This window comes from Lissotriton vulgaris, chromosome 8 (genome assembly GCF_964263255.1).
Source record: "Lissotriton vulgaris chromosome 8, aLisVul1.2, whole genome shotgun sequence".
In the NCBI taxonomy this organism is placed as follows: Eukaryota; Metazoa; Chordata; class Amphibia; order Caudata; family Salamandridae; genus Lissotriton; species Lissotriton vulgaris.
This window is the reverse complement of record NC_141696.1, coordinates 119,273,831-119,294,932: the sequence shown is the minus strand read 5'-3', so window position 1 is coordinate 119,294,932 and position 21,102 is coordinate 119,273,831. Positions and strand designations below refer to the sequence as shown.

Sequence of the window (21,102 nt, the reverse complement as noted above, 5' to 3'; positions counted from 1 at the left end):
TCAGGACGAAGCAAAACCATGTCAATGCAGGACCACCAACAACTATGGTGCCTAAACTCCTCAAAAGTATAGGGTGGGAGACAGTGTCGAAAGCTGTTGATAAGTCAAGGAGAGCCAGGGCACATGGCTGCCCTGATATACCGCTAGCTTGATGGTGTCGGCAACCTCCAGCAAAGTAGTCTCAGTATTGAGGCCAGGGAGGAAGCCCGATTGGGAGGGGTGAAGCAGCTTTTACTGTTTTAGAAAACTCGAGAGATACGCTTCTGTAAGATCTTTTTAAAAGCTGACAGCAAAGAGTTTATTCTGAAGTTGGACAGATTGGAAACATTGACTTTAATTGCTTTATAACTTCTCTGGATCCTTTAATTGTATTTTAGCCATTTATGTTCAATTTTTCTTATTAAATGTGTACTAGTTTTCATAAATTGATTTAGGAATTTAATTCTATTGTGTTCTTATCTTTAATGTTGTTTGATACTGCTCAAACCTTTTCTCTGGGGAGAGGCATGATGCTTGTGTATAACTAACATGGGTTTGGTAGAGGTGTCTCAGAGAACTGTGCTTTAACCTAGGAAGATATGCCTAGATGCATCAACCTTTTTAGGAAGTGCAAACTGTGCGAATCGCAAAAATCGGCCGTTTGCACTTCCTAAATTGGTTTCAGGGATGCATCAAACATTTTTGGAAAATCGCTATTTTTAGCGAATTCCAAAAATGCGATTGCTTGTAAGGAATCGCAAATTTGCGATTTCTTAAATGCAATGCATCATTCTCAAAACATTTGCGATTTTACAAATTGCAAGTGGAAATTACCACGAAGTTGAACCTCGTGGTAATTTGCAAAATTGTTTAAAAACGCACAAAAATGCATTTTTTAAACTGTTAAATTACAGACACGAGGGGCGTGGCTACGCGAGCGGCGATGGCGGTTGTAGCCTGATAGAGCTCCCGCCGGCCCGCCATTGATCCGACGAATTATCCTGGTCCCCGAGCCACTGACCCGCAGCCAAAACGGGGATAAGATTACCAGAGGTGCCAGTGACCATCCGGTGTGTTCGGTGGCGATCCCGCGCTCCCGAGCGGAGCTGGGAGGCGAGGTGTGAGGTGCGGCCTGGTGGACTGCGGAGCAGCCGGGGCCTCGATTTTGGAGCAGCCGAGGAGTGGGTTGCGGCCGGGAGACGGCCGCGGCGCCCCACTTGCCCTGGGGCAGAGAGACTACTGGCAATCATCCCCCCAGGGCCTGGCTGAGCCTGGGGGCAGCGTGGACGTGGAGGACGGACCGAAGCAGCAGAGGCGGCCTGGTGGCCCGGGCGCAGCCGGGACCTCGATTTTCACAGCCCGGTGTCAGGGGCCGGCAGTGCAGAGGGGAGACGGACGCCCTGGAGAGCCCGATCGGCGGTGAATGTGCCGAGGCGACTATTCGGCATACCGGCAGCAACTGTGAGTAGTGCCCCCCCCCCTCCCCCCCCCGGCCCACAGACCAGAAGGGACATCAACGCTGTGGCGCGTGGCGCAGGGGGTTCACGCACCGTCTGGAAGAGCAATACCGGTCACTGAGAGCCACGACCAACGACGGCTGGGGGGGACAGCATGGTGTGGGGGAAGTGACTGAGGTCCACCCGGCGCTGTACCCAACTATAAGCCGACCCGAAGTGACTTGTCTGAGACTCCCCCCCTCCCAGGGGCCAGCAGCAGTCAAGTGGCCCTAATAACTCTGCCATCATGACCAGGGGGGGCAACAGCTCCACTAAGCAAGTAACCATCGATAAATTCACCGGGCCTAGTAGGGGCCCTGGGCCATCAGGGGGCGGCCCGCCTGGAGGGGGGCCGGATAACGCGGCCCTTATGGCAGCCATAACCCAGTCAAGGGACATGCTGGATGCCAAGATAGGGGCCGTTGGCGCAGATGTGACCTTATTGCGCCAGGACCTGAGGAACGCCGTGGCACGGATCACGGAAACAGAATCCAGGGTGTCAGTGGTAGAGCACGACGTGAATAACCTTAAAAAGAGGATGGCGGCGATGGAAACTGCGCAGCGGATTACGGCGCTCCGTGTGGAAGATGCAGAAGGGCGGGCGCGCCGCAACAACCTCCGCTTCCTTGGATTTCCAGAGAGCTGTGGGAAGGGTGGCATGGAACAGTTCCTTACACAGTGGCTAGAATCATGGATGCCCCCGGGGACGCTGTCTGCATGCTTCATTATTGAAAGGGCACACCGCGCCCTGACGCAGAAACCACCTGAGGGCAAGCGACCTAGGGCGGTAATCGCACGGCTGTTGAACTACCACGACAGGGACGCCATATTGAGGGAAGCTAGAAATAAAGAAACCCTCCTATGTGAAAATCAAAAGATCTTGATCTTCCCTGACTACACCAAACTCGTCCAACAGCAACGCCATTCTTTCATGGCAGCCAAGGCAAAGTTGAGAGGCCTTAAGCTACAGTATTCCCTGCTGTACCCGGCGCGCCTGAGAGTGATCTTCCAATCACGGACACTATTCTTTGATACGCCGGAAGACCTTTTCAGATGGACCGATGAAACGGTGCAGGTCAGACCAATTTCCCAACCAGGGCTCAATCCGGGCTCCCCTGAGGGCTCGCCTCGGCCACAGCGAGATCGGACGTCTAGACACGGACGAACCAAACGCTCCAAATCACGCAAGCGGGCAGCCTCGGCCGATGGCACGCAAAACACTGCTAGAACCGAAGACTCCGAACAATCTAGCACAGATCACTGAAGTTTCCGGGGCCTCAGCTCCCTATTCTGCTACTATTGCTGCAAATCCTAGATGGACGCACCTGGTCGCCTGAGACCCACTGTATCGCCGGCTATATCACGATATCACGGCCTTGTGACAGTACTGTTAATGTCTACTGAGCGTAGATGAGGTTGCGGGGTGGGGGTTCGGGGACTACATAATGGTGGCTGCCACTCTCCCGTCTGTGAGAGGGACACTGGGGGGGGGGGGGTGAGTTCACTGTTCCTCTTTGGGATGTTGGGATCCATTGGTATGGATGGGCCTGAGCCCTCAGTTTTGGTCTCGGGACTACCCATACCGCGACAGGTACTTCATAGTTCCTTGAGGTATAGGGTGGGGGGAGGCGGGGGACGGGCGGCCAGGGTTGTGGCTGCTGAGTTGGGGTTGGGGAATGTTGGGGATTGTGGGGCTAGGGGGTGGTGATGTTCTCTAGGGTAGATAGTGCAATGCATGTGTGTGTCGTAATAATGCTTCGTGTGGCGTGTGGTGGGTGGCGCTGGAGTGGGGGACTCGTGTGGTGGACTCCAAAGGACTATGGCTGATTCGACTCATCGGGCTCCAGAAGACTCTATGCGGGTGATTACGTGGAATGTCAGGGGGTTACTAGACAAAATCAAGCGTGGGGCAGTTTTGCGATGGGGTAAGAGAGCAGCGGCAGATGTGTTATTGCTCCAAGAAACGCATATGATGGGCACGAAGGCGCTGGGCCTACAGAGGTTTGGTTATCAACAGGTTTTCCATGCCGGGTTTTCTAGGGGATCCAGGGGAGTGGCCATATTGATACACCGTAGAATAGCATATGTTCATGAGAAACAATGGGTAGATCCACAGGGTCGCTACTTGTTTGTGAAAGGCATGGTGGGCACGGAACCAATAGTGTTTGGGAGTGTGTACGCCCCCCCCCCCTCTGCAATGGGCCCTGGCTGAGAGACTGTTCTCTGTATGGGAAGATATATCCGGGTCGGTGGCAGTAATTGGGGGAGATTGGAACGACGTAATGGATGTGTATACGGATCGCCGGAGGCGCCAAAAGACGACTGAAACTCCCCCCCCCTTCCCTTCCACCCACCAGACTGCATGCAATGAGTGAGGGGCTGGGCTGGGTGGATGCTTGGCGACATATGCACCCTGCGACCCGTGAATATACCTATCTCTCGGCGGTGCATGGGTCATTCTCGCGCTTAGATTATGTGTTTTTACCTCGTGAATGCCTGAGTAGGGTGAAGAGCGCAGACATTTTGCCGAGAGGCCTATCCGACCATTCCCCAGTTTCAGTTAACATAGACCTCCTGCGAAAACAGCAGCCGTTCAGGTGGAGGATGTCCTCGTGGCATCTGCTACAGCCGGCCTATACTAAACATCTGCGAGAAACCATAGATCACTACTGGCGGGAGAACCTGGTGGAGGGGGCGGACGTGGAAGTGGTATGGGAGGCGATGAAACCTACCGTGCGTGGGGTGGATATTGCATGGTGCTCGGAGGCCCGTAGGCGGCGCCGGGAACAGACAGCGGTGGCGACTGAGCGAGTGGCGACCCTGGAACAGGAGCGCCGCGAGGGTGGCGATGAGATCGGGCTAAGGCTGCTTCTACAAGCACAGCAATCGTATGCGTCCCTCTTGATGGATGAAGCCAGACAGGCGTGGCTGGCCACAAGAAGTAGGGTGTATCAATGGGGGGACAAGTCGTGCTCCATGCTCCATAGACTTTGCCAGCACAACTTTCAACCCCTCGTACTGCCGGGCATTACAGACGACGATGGGGAGGTCCTGACTGACCCTAACGAGTTGGCAGCGAGCTTCGCCACATACTTCAAAACCCAATACGCCTCTTGTGACCAATTGCCTGAGGGCGATTTAGCCCGGTTTTTCGCGGACCTACCACCCATACCGGTGTCAAACGAGACCAAGGAGGCCTTGGATGCACCCCTCACGGCGGAGGAGCTAGGAGACGCTCTGGGGCAACTCAATGCGGGTAAGGCTCCTGGCCCTAATGGCTACCCGTGTGAATTTTTAAAAAAATTTCACGTACAGCTGGGGCCACACTATCGCCCAGTTCTTGAGGCGGCGAGAACGCGAGGCGCATTGCCCCCCGATTGGCGCCATGCCGAAATAGTGGTATTTCAGAAGCCTGGTAGACCCCCGGGCAGCCATGACTCGTACAGACCTATTTCCCTCATCAATATCGAGGCCAAAATATTGGCCAAGGCCCTAGCAAACCGTCTGGCTCCGTATATTACGGATCTGGTCCACTCGGATCAGGCAGGCTTCATGCCCCACAGGGCAACGCGACACAATATCCGACGGGCACAGGCGGCACTAGACGCGGTTGGAGCCTTGGGGGACCAGGCGGCATTGCTATTGGCCGATATCAACAAGGCTTTCGACTCGGTCAGCTGGTCGTACATATTTACACTGCTATCGTGGCTCAACCTAGGTCCAGTTTTCCGGTCCTATATCAGATTACTTTATACGGACATCACAGCCTCGGTGCGAGTCGCTGGGGCGGTGTCGATGATGTTCAGCATTGGCCGGGGGACTAGGCAGGGGTGCCCTCTTTCCCCCTATCTTTTTGCTTTAGCTATGGAACCCCTAGCTGCCAGAGTCCGCAGAGATGCGTTGATACGGGGCTTTGACTGGAATGCCACCCTGTCGGATAAAATTGCACTATACGCGGATGATGTCCTCACTGATTTACAGCGCTCCGGCCCACGTGTCCTGAAGGTCATGCGACTGTTTGGGGAGGTATCAGGTTTATACCTGAACTTACGTAAATCCACCCTATGGGTACTACTTGGGGACACGGTGACGGATCCCTGGGCTTCGGAACTGCAGGTGGCCACAGTTGGTCTGAAATACCTCGGGGTGTTTCTCTCAAACTCGGTGGATACGGCCTGGGAGCGTAATATACTGCCCGTCTGGGAGCGGGTCCAGACGGATGTCAAAACTTGATCCCGAATGCCCCTATCAATCTTTGGCCGGTCAGCTATCTTTAAGATGGTTGTACTACCGCGCCTACTCTACCAACTACAGAACCATCCATATCCTATACCACCCCAATGGTTTCGGCAGGTTGACTCGGTGCTGGGCCGCTTCCTTTGGGCTGGCGGTGCTGCCAGGGTAGCGCTGCGCACTTGTTTTCTGTCCACATACTGTGGGGGCCTAGCCACCTCGGATATACGGTCATACTACCAAGCCGCTCATCTCCTTGTTCTAAATGAATGGTGGTATGGTGACGGTGGAGATCCGGCCTATGCCCTGGAACGTGCATTGATGGGGGATAACTCGCTCCACACCATCCTATACTCACCCCGGCTACGTCGGCCACTGCCGAGAGTCACTAAACTTGTATTTGCGATATGGCGGCAGGCCCTGCGTCGCATGGGTTGGTGGGGTAGACTGACCGCGGAAACACCGTTATGGCACAACGGTTTACTACCAGGACTATCTAAGTTATCAGGCTTTGATGGCTGGGACTCAATAGGCATTTCGCAGCTCGGCCATGTGATGTCCGGGACGACTCTCAAGTCCTTTCAGGCCCTTAGCGCCGAATTTGATATGCACCAATCTCAATTTTTTCGTTATTTACAATTCCGACATGCATTGACGCCCAGTATAACCAATCTTGACTCACTCCCGGAATTCAGCCCGATTGAGGCGAAGGTCTTCATGGGCGACCTTGGGGACAAAAAAGTATCGCGCATTTACCAGACCATGGTCACGCATTGCTCATCCACCCTTCTTCCGCTGAAGGCGACCTGGGAGGCCGACATAGGTCCACTAGATGAGGATGATTGGCGAGAGGCATTAGAATCCCCGAGGGGGGCGGCTATAGTGATACGGTTTCGCCTTATACAGTTCAAGATTCTACACAGGGCCTACTATACCCGAGAGCGTCTGTGGAGGGCGGGCCTGATTGGGTCCCCGGAGTGTCTGAGATGTGGGGCGGAGGTGGGTACGTTGCTCCACACAGTGTGGTCGTGCTCCAAACTAGTTGGCTTCTGGAGGGGTGTATGGGGCTGTCTGTCGGAGGTGCTGGGCTGGACCCTTCCCCGTACCCACCGCCTGGGTCTCTTGCACATCCTGGACGGGGTTGGTGGTAATATCTATAAGCGACACCTGCTCCTCCTGGGGCTGATGGTAGCCAAAAGAGACATGGCCCGAGCATGGAAGGATGTGAGGCCCCCCCCCCTGACTGCATGGAAGCTGGTTTAGAATTTTGTATGGGTCTGGAGAGGCCAATCTTTGAGGCACGAGGATGCCCTCGTAAACATTTCAAAATATGGAAGAGGTGGGCGGACTACAGAGGTTTGACACTGGACCCCCCGGCGGAACCAGAGGAGGACCTATAGCCCTGTATGCTCCTGCGAAACCCATTCCCACACACACACTTGATACGCCAAGAGCTTCCGTCTACATGGTTCACACACACATGCATGGGGTTAGGGAGGGTTGAGGGAGGGCTCAGGGAGTTGGGTGGGTAGATTCCTGAAAAGAAGAAGGTGGGGTTAATATGTTCGTGTATCCTTGATTCCGCTGGTTCATTGTTTCAACGCTCAGATTTATATTGTGATTGTAACTACAATGCCTGGTGGTATCGTCCTGAATGTGGGATGCCACTTTAATTCATATGCTCATCTTTATCAATAAAATTGTTGTGAAAAAAAAAAAAAAAATTACAGACACACATGTCCTTAGGACATGTGTGTATGTAACTTACAGGTAAAAGTGCATTTCATGGGTGCAGGGGGGGGGGTCATTTGGACCCCCCTCTCCACCCTTGAAATGCTTTGTTGAATTCCGATTTCAAATTGCGAATTCGCAATTCCCATTCATTCCTATGGGCAATTCAGCCCATAGGAATGAATGGGAATTGCGAATTCGCTATTTGAAACTCGCAATTTTATTGCGATTCGGTAAAAATTGCGATTTTTACCGAATCTCAATAAAATTGCAAAATAAATGATGCATTGCCATTTGCGATTCCTTATTTGCGATTCCTTATTTTTCACAAATAAGGAATCGCAAATCACAACGTTGATGCATCTACCCAATAGTGCCTTAATAATCTGATGGGTTCACTACCTCCCAAGGTAATAAGTCAATTTCTGACATGCACCGTTCCCAAAACTGTGTGTTAGTGTTAGATTGTTTTTGTGTAGCACAATTCACCTGTCTAGTGGTGAGCAGCTATATGAGCAAACATAGCCAGCAAGCTACCACCTAGTAACATTCAAAATGCTTCCTGTCTGTATTTTCAAAACAGAAATTGTAAACAAAACAATACTGGGAGAAAACACCTGGATAAGCGGAAAAGAGTGGCTGGAGGGCAACCATGATATACTTTATCTCACACAACCCCCTCGACCGGAGGCTAAAGAAAAAGGGTATGTCAAAAACTCCATCAAGAGCTTTTTTATTCAGCAGTAGCAGCACCCACAGCACTCAAAGGCTTACCTCCAGCACATGTGCTAAGTGAGAGCAGACATTAATAAGTACAAGTGTATTTCATTTACAAGATCACATTCTTCCAAAGAGAAAATATTTACCTAAAACACCTTTACATTGAAAGACAACATAGGATAAATCACTAAAAAGTGTTCTTAACCATGCTACAGCAGTGACAAAGAAAACCCGCAACTTGATGAAAGTTTATAGTTAACATCTAAGGTGAAGGTTCAAGATAGAATTAACAACATGGGCTTTTCAGTGGGAATTGTCTACAAACAAGTCTACATCTCGAAGGGCTGTAGTTGGCCTGAGGTAGGAGGAAGGGACTGTACAAAAAGGCATTGTTTGTGTTTGTCATTCTTGAGGCACAAAATCATTCCGGCAGAGGCTATCTGTAAGTACTGTCACAAGGGGGCGTTATGAATCCCACCACTCTTGGCAGGAACGTCAGTGGAACAAGCTGAAGCCCTTGATTTTTTCTAGTTAGGGAAGTTTGCCTAAAGGCTGCAAGTGTTTCACGGAAGGGCATCTTATTGCTGCACTGGTTTTCTCTGGTAGGTACTGCCATCTGGCAGATGTGGATTTCCGCTTAATTTTGCTGTGATTTTTGTCAAAGATGTAGCCATGCAAGATTCAATGAGGAAGTACAAACAGTCAATGTGTTCTGCAATAGATCCATCTGGAATATTGCTGTTGAGAAGGCCCAGAAGACTCTATCTTGGTGGCCATGCTGTTCAGCACCCTTAGAAACTCTGCGGTTATTAGAAATGCATTATGCCGAAAGCTAAAAGAGGTGATGAACCAGGAGGTGGGATATAGTACATCCATCAACTTAAGATAGTACATCCATTAACTTAAGAAAGAACATCCATAAACTTAAGAAAGAACATCCATAAACTTAAGATAGTAAATCCATAAACTTAAGATAGTATATCCATTAACGTAAGATAGTAAATCCATCAACTTAAGATAGTAAATCCATCAACTTAAGATAGTACATCCATCAACTTAAGATAGTAAATCCATCAACTTAAGATAGTACATCCATCAACTTAAGATAGTAAATCCATCAACTTAAGATAGTACATCCATCAACTTAAGATAGTAAATCCATCAACTTAAGATAGGACATCCATCAACTTAAGATAGTAAATCCATCAACTTAAGATAGTAAATTCATCAACTTAAGATAGTATATCCAGCAACTTAAGATATTAAATCCATCAACTTAAGATAGTAAATCCATCAACTAAGATAGTACATCCATCAACTTTAGATAGTACATCCATCAACTTAAGATAGTACATCCATCAACTTAAGATAGTACATCCATCAACTTTTATTGAGACTATCCCATTTCCACCCACCTCTAATTCAGGCACTGTAATCATATCGCTCCACACCTCAACTTTTCCTAATGTAGTACCTTTTCACAATCCATACCCTCTGCATTTCATGCAACTTGAATTTGCCACCACTCAGATTGGTACTTCCTTACTCACTCCGTATGGGATACTGATGATATGTTTCCTTTAGCTCGTGCCCACTTTTCTCCTGACATGAGGCTGCACAGTAGCATAGCTGTGCTTCTCGATTACACAGTCACAATATTCAACCGACTGTGGTGACCACTAGTCCATGTGTTCATATACAACACTGCTGGCCTCAGGAATGTTACTCTCTCATGTGACATTGTAGTTCTAAAGCCACATACCACCTTAAACATAGGTCACTGCTTTGTAACTCACTTTCATTTAGGTTTCCACTCACAGTGATTCTTGATCATCTGACCCGTATTGCTGCTTCCTGGCTGAGAGGTGAGCTGTAGCACTTGTCCATATCAAAGATCTAGTTCCAGGGTAATCTCATTCTCCCTTGTGTCATGAAAGGCAGGCAGTGCTTTATTTGTGAATAAATAAGTGCTAGGGCGCTCGTCAAGAGGCCACTGCAGCATGCACCGCCCATTGCCCCTGCCAGTGCGTCCAATGACAGTACAAACACAAATACTAACCATCGCACTCCTCCTACAAGTTTTACATTTTAGACTATTCCAGGCCCCCAAAACAACAAGAATGACTTGGGCAACAGATGGGAACCATTTTAAATGTATATTGAATTACCAAACAACTGCAGTTCTACTGATCTCTAAATTAGATAAACAGTGCAACCATGTGGCAGACTGTCATAAGTGCTGATGTTCAGAATTAAATACCTGTGCTGAGCACTGGAAAACAACAGCTCAAATTAGGCACTGTATACAGAAGTTACAACCAAAAGCAGGATAAAATGTTCAAACCACATAGTGACTACCCGTCACCTGATTCTCTAGAAACCCCCTCCAGCTGGAAGTAGGCCTGAGCACAATTTTAATGACACTGGCATAATTTGCGTAATTTAGAGAATTTCGCTTGTAAGGCAACATTTCTAAAATGATGTCATTACGTCACATTGTGTAAATATGTGCCGTACGCAGTAAATTTGTACAATGTGAGCTCCATTCACAGTAAAACTTTACCATGAATGAACACAAACAACAGAATACGAGTGGTTGTTATTTGTGATTCCTTTATTTTTCCACAATTTTAGTGCAAAATGCATCCTTGTGTCAGAAATTAATACGAGGATGCATGTCACACAAAAAATACCACTAAAATAAGGGTAAGGAATGAGGCAAATTTCCTCTTCACCCATCCTTACAGTGTCTAAGACGTATTATCCAGCTAATGACTTATATTTAGAGTGATATGAACATGGAAGAGGTGTGTGGTGACTGGAAAACTGCAGGTCTGATGTTGTGCTGGTTTAGAAGAATGCAATACAGAGTTACTGAAATACAGGGACATGTTAAGGCATGTGACCAGCTACGAAGGCAAGTGACCAGCTAATAAGCCAAGAAACCAGCGATGAAGAAAAGTGACCAGTTGTTGGGGGGCACGGTACCTATACATGAGGAAAAATGTGGGAGATGTTCAGAACCTATGTAATTTTCCATGTGTGGTGTGAAAAGGCTACTTCCTGGAGTAATAGTACACCATCCGATTGAAGTTACTTTATTTCCCACTGGTTTAGCAGAGCTTTGCAGTCTAAAGCCCATGTGTATCTTGAATGAGGGAGCCATTCCTTCAGACTTATCTCCCAGACCCACTTCTCTGGCCTTCTATCTGGAATGTTCTGCTGATAATTTTACAGAGAAGAGTTCTGTGTACTTACCTCAAAGATTAGAGGAGCTTACCTCAGTGAAAATTAACCAGATTAGCTATTTAAATTATAGGAGATAACCTCACTCAACATTGAACAATATTTTACTGATAAATGAATACTGCATAACTAAATGAGAGATTTGAGACTACATCTACCACAATGCCATGGCACCTTCATGAAGGCATCCTTACTAAAGGCATACACCTGTGAAAAGTTCTGCGCTGCTTTGTCGAGAGCCAACACATATAGAATTATAAATGCCAATAGTGACTAACTGAGATGTTATTCACCAAGGGTTTTTGGGTGTTTTCAAATAGGCAGCCAGAGCGAATCACTGAAGGCCAAATATATGTAGGATCCGGTCAATAACGGCAAGCTGTTTTTGCACAGCACTTTCATTGTAAGCAGACATTTTCAGAGCATTTGTTGCACTAATCCAGCACTGTTCAAAAGGGCATAACCCCTGCCTTTTTAGTACTAATGATACCCGATTCCATATGCAAATCATTGCAAATGGCTGCAAATGGAAGGATGGATCTTTGCGTGGAAGCGCATACCTTTGTCTTTATATGTGTGTTCAAAAAATGCTATCATTGCAGCCCGGTCCCTTAAATCAACAGGTACTGTAATGAAAAAGGAATGTATCACTGTTCATCTGAACACTGGCAGTGCTTAATTTGAGCTAGTGGTTTCCAGTGCACAGAACCGGCAGTTTATTGTCAACACCAGCTCTTATACCAGCTGCCACATGGTGGCGCTGTTTGTCTAATTTTGTAACAAGCACAACCACACTTGTTTAATAAATAAATATAGGTTAAAATCAGTAATAGCTGCCATGCAAAGCTGTAAGAATAGCTTGGTAGGCATGTATTAGTCATTTTAATGTATATTTAAAGTCTGAATTGTCACACTTGTATAGGTTTGATGGTTAGTTGTGATTGTACTGTCATTGGCATCGCTAGTGGAGGCAATGGGTGGTGCAAGCTGCAATGGCCTCCTGACAAGGGCTCTGGCACTTTATTTTTCTTTTTACAAATTAAGACCCGGAACACTGGAGACAGTATGCAGGGATCTCATGGACAACTGTCTCCTACAGTCGAACCCTTGTAACTGGGTTCACATAGTGGAAGCTGTCTCTCAGCAACAGCTTCCACTTTGCTGACGGATACCACCCTGTTTCAGGAGTCGATAGTCTTTTTCTGCAGTTGCAAACCATTCAATTGTAACTTTGCAATTTACAAGGAACAGGGCCGAAACTTTTCCACACTCATTAATGTACCCTTTCCCTCATGATTTCCAAGGACTCCTGCTGTGGATAACATGAGTTGGGTATTTTCTCTCGACTTGCAATGCATGTTTAGCTATTTGTAAGTGGGGTTTGGGCATGCACACAGCCTGCCATTAGGCTCACTGTAGGTGTTATGAACGCAAAAACCCTTTAGTACATGTGGCCCTGAGTGTCTTTGTTCTACATTTGTACGCCCTTAGAATCCAATGTAAGTTAATTGTTAGTTTCATACCTGTTATCTTAATAGCAATGGACTATTTCAATTAGCAGGCCTTAGCAATGTCAAATGCAAAAAAGTTGCACTTTATGTAAAATCATATATTTAGTAGCAGTTGTAATGCTGTTGCATATCATATCACTAAAAGCAATGTTAAGTAGACAGCTAAAGTATTAAGAGAGTACCCTTACAATGTGCTTGATGCCAGGTTTGTATCTTCGTGCTTCAGCTTCCCATCGAGAGCCAGTCCTCGCTTCTCGCGGTTGTTGGCGAGAAACGGAGTCAAGGTGTAGACTTTGCAGAACGTAGAACTTGGAGCCACGACATCGCTGCTAAAAGACGAAGATGAAGAAGGATAAAAGCATGAATTTGATTCAAAAAACATATTTTTCTAAGTTTTTCCAAATTTTCTAGCACAACAGTGGGTACTCGTCTTTGTCTGATGACAAATATAACTTAATTAACCGCATGTTTTATCTTGGCATAATTGTAATTAAACCAATTCCGCATGTGCGCTAGCGGGTTTTCCCGCTGCGCGCTGAAATTTCAAAATCGCGGCTTTTGTGACAAAGCCAGCTCGTCATGCGCGCAGCGCAGGTAACGCCCATGACGAGCTGGCTTTGTCATCCGCATCGAAGGGGTTAAAACCTCAATGTTGACTGCTTTTCAATGTACTACTTAATCGATTGAGTGAGATACTTGAAGAATGTTTTGGCGAACTCAACAAAAGCAGCTGCAGATGCATTATTCTGGAGAACGAGTCGAATCATGGCAAGACATACTCACCCTTCTATCCTTCCACAGTGGATATATTAAGTACCATAAATTTGGCAATAGCAACATCTGTTATTTACAACACTTAGCAATGGAAGAAGGGACGTTTTTAGTGCTAAATTAAAAAAGATGAGTATGAACTAGATTTTGTATGGTTATTTCACAAGTGTAGATTACTGGGCATCCTTGGGTGCAGCTATGTACCTTGTAGGCTCTAGGAATTCACATTCACAAGGAAAATGCATCAGCATACTAGGCTCAAGGTCCTGTTAGCCCATAAGAATATATGTTTGTAAATCCCTTTCAGGACAACCAATAGGGACAACCAGTTTGGTTCACTGATCCATATTATTTGTACATCTATATTGAATTTGGATTAGTTTCTTACTAGGATAGAATCATTAGGATTACTTGTTATGTTACTTTCTTTTCTACTCTTCCAGTTTATTCCTTGGGCATCCTAGGTTCCTATTTTCTCCCTCTTGCTTTAGGGTTTGCCCTGTTGCATAATGATTTCTTACTAGATTTACAACTTTTACTCCGTCTTTTTTTTTTGTAAGTATTAAAAATACATCTATTAGGACAAATGTCTATAAAACAATTTTAAAAGCGATAAAGTACAATAAAAAGATTCGAAAAATATATATAATCGTCAATGTTGGGTGCAATCAAAATTGCTATTTACAGATTGCTGATTACTGTCAAAAAGACTTGTGTGTTTGATCAAACAAATTACAAATGTGACCGTCCCACTGCTACATCAAAGAAACACCTCAAGCAAAAGTTCACTTTTTACCATTCTTGTTGTCATCGGTTCTCTTACTTCTTGGAGAGATACTATGAATCTATGGTGCTCCAATGTGCAGTACAGAGATATTTTGAGGTGGAGTGCACTTTAAAAAATATAAACTGAAACAAAAAATGTGGACATACATAACAATATAGAATTAAAGAAAACAAATAAATAAATAAATGTGGGCAGGCATGCAGATCAGGAAAGAGTCTAGGACATGTATGAAAGATTACGGAAAGAGTTTCGATCATATGTGGACAGACAGGGAGTATTAGAGAAAGTGTCTAGAGTATACGTGTGGACTAAAGCTGAGAGGTCTACATAGGCCATTGTAACTAATAAAGACTGGCCATGAAATAAAAATTTACTGATACCTCCGGCGTGGCAGAGTTGGTGAAAAGAAGGGTCTTGCTTTTTCAAATAATTAAACTTGGTAAATTTTGACAGCCTTGAATCTAGTATACTTTCTGAAGGTAGAGGAGCACGAATGAGACGGAATATAATAGTTTGGCACAAACTTTCCACATCAATTAAGTTAATCAAACTGTTTTCCATCTTTTATGATCTAAACTCTTGCTTCTAAACTAATTTTTGGGTCCAATTAATAAGGCTCTTTGCACATCACAAATGTGCAAAAATGTAATTTGTGGTCAGAAATGCCATATCATGATTTGCAGATTTAGCATTTACAGATCTTTCTGAATGGAAAATCCACTTGCGACTGGGGAAAAAGATTTTTTTTTTAGATGGTTATTATATTTTACTCCTTAGAAACTGTCTAAAATGTTTTCAACTTGCCCACATAAATGTTTTCATTGTAACAGAGAGGGGGAGGGGAGGATAGTAACATATTTTTTTTAATGTAATGATTTACAATATTTCTGGAAGAGGGTTTTTTAAGGAAATATCCATAATTTTATCTTTGGAAATTTGGCCATCAGCCATGCTGGTGTTTTCAACAGCAGTGAAATGCTTCACAAAGAAACAGCAATATTTTATATTAATTGCCATTGCAGTTGCTAGATCACTTGTTCTGCAAAACTGGAGAACCAGCTCACAACCTAGCATCGATCATTGGTTTAATAAAATTAATAGGACGTATAAATTAGAAGAGGCCTATGCCAAACGTATTGGAGCGGTAGTAAGATTTAAAGGTATATGGCGCTCTTTCTCTCCTTATGGATTCACTGCCAAAGCTCGATGATTATAAATTAGTTAATATATAAGCTATATATGCACATAGCACTTTGTAGAAAACAGGATATTTTCTTATAAAAAACAAAAAAATATATAAAAATAAAAAAAATAGGCACATGGTACTTTCTATATTTGTACTTTGCACTGTATTTTTTAATTATATTTAATGTAATTTATTAAATTAAGTTGTTTAGGTAGGATCTTTTTGATCTAAGATTGTGGGAATCTGATTTGTTATCAGTTGCTTTTTGCAAACATAATATGAAATGCTCTGTATGAATTGTTGAACATTCTTCCTTAAAAAATGTTTTATTTTCATGGTCATGCTATATGCTATGTAAATTGATATGTAAAATGTTTGCTTTACTATTTGTCTCCTATTCTAATAAAATTATTAAAAAAATAAAATAAAATAAAACGACTGGGGGAGATCCACAAGTGGGTTTTGCTGTGCCATAGTTTTAGGGATAAAAGAGCTTAGTGGCCTGTTGGAGTGTGGTCATGTGAAATTCTTGAAATAGCCAAGTCTGATCTTTGTGTATAAAGATTTTGTATGACCATTTTCACCCTGGGAATATATGTAATAAGGAAACAATGCAACAAGTCTGGAACAGTCTCTTATTTCACAGGGGTGTATGGAAGTAGATTGTCCACCTGGAAAAATATTTATTGACTTGACAAAAACATACAAATTTGTAAGGTAGCTTAACTGCAACCCTAAACTAGGACATTTTCTGCCAGCAGACAATTTGCCAGCCTGGGGTTATGTGTTTGCATCGAATTATCCAATGTTTATAGATTACAATGCCAACAACATGGGATATTTCACAATCTGAAGAAATATGTAATTATTGTACCAAACCGGTCAACGTAAACGCTAACCCTACAAAAGCATTCAGTTGCAATGTTTTTAATCTGCCGCACAACAACTAGAAAAAAAGGAATCTCCTAGCATTTTTCAAAATGTAGAAAACTAGTAAATAGCCTATCCATTTCTAAATTTAAAAATGCATTGGGGTATTTTGTAAACAGTATCTTTTAATAGTGTCTCAGTGTTCTGAAAGCTCGAACATGATGTCTGAGAAACATTAGGCTGGGGAAGCATTGCTCCATTCGGTGTCAATCAGGAAAGGAAGAAATGCCTGAAACTTACATAAGCATAAGATGAACTAATATATTTTATTTTAAGACAGTACGCTCACTCTGCTTGAATACATTTATGAAAATGTTGTTGACAGTAGGGTGGAAATGAATTCTGAAGCAATATATTTTCTAGTGCATGCACATTCAGTCAGGCAGTAATCTAATTGATGTAGTTGTGTGATGGATGCTATGAGTCAGACACTGTTTATTAGTTGGCTATACTCAGACCAGTACAAAAATATGTTTTATATTCTAGACAAAGTCACATTTTGCCACTATAACTCCAGAATATTGGCAGCAGTCGGTGCTAGGAGAGTCATTATGGTACCTGCTCGTTTGTGCCACTGGGGGCGGCAGAGTACTATGGCCTTGTCCTACTGACTTTCACCAGTTCCTGCACATGTAAAAGCTTTATTCCTTGTGCTTATGGGGCACTTCACTGGGATAAATAGCAAGAAATAGATAGCATATAGCACATTGAGCCTCTTAGAACACATGTGTCTATCCGCTGCATTATTGGGGATCCTAACGCGGAGGGTTTCGTAGTTATCTAAGACAAAGCGATTTTGGAGTACGTAAAGTATTACTCCTACACTTCTCTTTTACGTACTTTGGCATGCCTTTGCAAATTGGCTGTAAAACTTTTACAACGAGAATAATAGGCATACTCATAACATACTTATATATAATTATTAGAACTAGAAAGGACTGTGCTCTCTTTGCACTTTTACTAATAGTAAGTTGGACATTTTGGGGCTGTTTCACAAAGGCATTTATGACTACGTAAAACTGTACTAACTCCTTAGTCACAAATGCTTTTGTGTATTGACCTAAAAAACAATACAAGTAAATACTACTTTTAATCAATCAATCAATCAGAGTACTTGTAGAGCGCGCTACTTACCCGTGAGGGTCTCAAGGCGCTGAGGGGAGGGGGTGCTACTTTTAAAAACCATAACACAAAACAGTGCTCGATGGTTACATTGTTTTCTCTGACCAGTGTGCTTTATAAAAGACAAGCCTTCGCAATCTCATAGAATGTATTGACTGTAGTCGGACAGACAACCAGTAGAAACAAATGTACACGGTATGTTAGGAACAATTCGAACAATTATGTATCTTTCCAGATGTTGGTAAGGGGGAACAGAGTCAATGAAAGTGCACAATACCATACCAGTGTTGTAATACACTAGTATGGATACAGGAAAGTCAAAAATTATTAAGTTCATGAGTTCAAGTAAAAAGAGCAAACAAAGCAAAATATGAAAAAATAACAATTAGGTTTTCAACACCATTACCACTAATTATTATTTGTAATTTGGACTTTTTTATAGTAAGTAAATTAAAGAGATTTTTCACAGGGCATAGAGGAAAACCGCAGGAAGTGTGGCCACCAAAGTGCTGCCAGGTGTGTGGATCAGGAGTGTGTGGCATACACTTGATCAAGATATGCTTTTTTTAAACTTTAGACTGGTCAGGAGTGGCTTGTAGGCACTGTCGGGGAGGGGACAAATGAAGGTTGCAAGTGCATAGGGAGGCTTGCTCCTAGGTGCAGTGAAGGCATGAGCCTATATGTAGCAACAAGCATACAGGAAACAATGAACTGGTAAAAAGGTGCTAGATGTGATCTGCAGGTATGGAGGACAGGATGCAAAGAGTGGGTGCTGGAGGTATATCGCAGACTCTTAATATCACCTTTATTTGAGGGCTTCATTACCAGTTCCTAATTAACGTCAGGGGGAGATACTGGGGCCAGATTTCAAGATTCTATCCTGTATCTCCATGTGAGTTATTTCCACAGACACACACAGATTGAGGAATATCGGATACAATCCTGTGTCTTTTTTTCTAGGTCCAGGGAAAATAATTGACCCAAATCAGCAGACATTTACCACCTGCATGGAGAAGGTGATAAGTGTCTGGAGGGTTTTTCTCTTGGCCATGGCAGTGGTAGGTTGGTGACATGAGGCTGCTAGGGGGCAGATGTTCTTTAAATTGCTGGTGATAGTTTTTTAGGCTATTTACTGAAGTAAAAAAAGGCAGGTGGGGCAGGGCGCAGCAGCTGCCTGCAGTCTCCGCAGCTCAGCTGTTGCATCTGGGCCCAGTGTCTCTTGTTCAGATGTATTGGGTCTTGTGTTTACAGATCAGGTAATTCCAGGATTAGAAACACTGGAAAAGTCATACTTGCCTGGAGCGGTATCACCCAGAGACAATGCGGCAGCCCCCTCCGTGCAACTGATAATGAGGTCATAGGCGAGAATGAGAAATGGGAGATTTAGTGGGCACAAGTGCAAAATAAATACTAGAGGGACTCTAAAACTTTAAATCCTCTTAGTACCTTCACCAGGGAATGTCAGGAATGTCTTGTTAAAGTTGTGATGAAATCTTGGTAAAATCTACCAGGGAATATTAGTGTCTTGGGGGAATGAGCTTGGGAAGGCAGGAAAAAGGGGTTCTCACTAAATGGTCAGTTTGTGTTCTTAAGCCACAAGCAATGGTTTTAGCTGGTGATACTCTGGCCAGGCGAAAAAGAAACCAAAGTCAAACTCAGCGAGGCATAAAGATCACTTTAATAAATTCAGATGGGGTTATTGGTCACAGACAAAATGATTGTTCCTGCAGAAAAGAGAAAACTCGTAGGCGCCAGCAAGGGTTGGGATAGTCCTTCTCTCAAAGGCCTACATATTTGTTCTGATTCCCTTATTTTTCAGTGACTGGCTTCAGATGGGAATTCGACAGGGATTCCATTAGAACTGAAGTAATCAGAAAATAATTAATCAAGTTGCCAAGAATAACAAGTTATGTGATGGCGACTAACAGTGATTCTCATAGTGGAGTATTGAGGCTTCTATGGGGCGTTTACTTTCTTCTTCCCATGTATATGTAATGCTCCATGTAAATATAATTTTCAATAAAACATTACAGAAATTAAAAAGAGTTACCTCCTTGGTTCCAATAAAAATAAGGGGCAAGGGGCACATGTCTGGGTAGCCAGGACCTGTGGAAGAGGGGTCTGTGTCTCCTAATTCAATACGTCAGCACAGACTACTTTATAGTTGCCCTAGGGGAGACGGAGTCCAGGCCAGGACACCTGGCCACACAATGCTACTCAAGATTGGCCTGGGTCATGGTCAGGGGTGCAGGGTACACACTATCCCACACTGTAAAATTACACAGTCACTACAACTATTCAAGCTCCCAGTTGTTATGTATTCTTGGTAGAATAAGATTCCATTGTTTTCACTTGATCTGCGACATTAGCAAAGGGCATGAACCAAACTCAAATAAGCATTAGACATTAAACCAACAGCCCTAGAGATAACTATTTGACCTTCCCAGGTGCTTTTGCATTGATGTCCTTGCGTCACTGTGTCCACTGGTGCTGCCGTAAGGTGCACGTAATGGGAGATACAATGGTTGTTCAGTTGCAATATCTTCGACATTACCACATAGTCGATTTGCATGGTTCGTGTTACCACAACAGGCCTCAAAGATATCCTCTCACACAGGCTCTGTGTCCTTTTCCTAGACCAAAGCTCATTACTTTCCACTCTCGCAGGCACTGTCTCTCCTGAAGCTCTTAATGGCCTGAGTTTCATGAGGCTCTCCGTCAGTCAGTGAGTTTGCACCTTTTCAGCCTCGTCACAGGCAGAGGTGGGACTGGACAAGCCTAAAACACCCCACAAGAAACTGTGACAAATTGGGAATGGCATGGGCTTCAAACTATGCCATTATTAATCCAAAAGTAGGGTTACTGTTTCTAATGAGACATTAGTGGTGTCCGTCAAGAGAAGACAGAAGAGTAGGTAACTAGGTACTTTTCTTGTCAACAAGAGACAGTCAAATGTTATGTCTCTTGTTGCCCTCACACATCCCGAGGGATGTCATGCGTCATCATTGGGCAGTGCTCCTAGTTGGGCTGGCGCTGCCATGCCCTATGGGTCCCCTGAAGGGTCAATTTAGCTGAGATCTTTTTATTTCGCTGTATTAGTGAGGGTGTGAGTTTGAAATGGGGTCGTGAAATGTGAGTGTGTGAATGAATATTAGAACATTGGAATGTTGGGAGCTCCATTGAAAACAATGGAGTGCTCTGGGCTTATAATGGCTGGTAGAAGCCTGGAGCTCCAACATTCTAATGTTTCTTTGTTCACAGCTCTGGCTGTGAACAAAGGCTTCAGGGAACCTGAGGGGATTCCAATCCTCTCACGCTCCCAAAAGGCTTTGTTTTTTTTGTTAGAACATTCTGTCCTCTAGTGACAGAATGTTCTAATAGCCTTATAGC

General features: G+C 44.5%; 1 protein-coding gene across 5 annotated transcripts in view; it reads right to left on the bottom strand.

The window, feature by feature from the left end:
* Nucleotides 1–21,102, bottom strand: part of LOC147693572 (beta-arrestin-1) — a 903,972-nt gene that overhangs the window by 92,044 nt on the left and 790,826 nt on the right. For all 5 annotated transcript variants that reach the window (XM_086933800.1, XM_086933802.1, XM_086933801.1 and 2 more), the window contains one exon: nucleotides 13,105–13,245. In XM_086933800.1, the coding sequence (XP_086789926.1) occupies nucleotides 13,105–13,245 (141 nt within the window). The remainder of the gene's footprint in view (nucleotides 1–13,104; nucleotides 13,246–21,102) is intronic.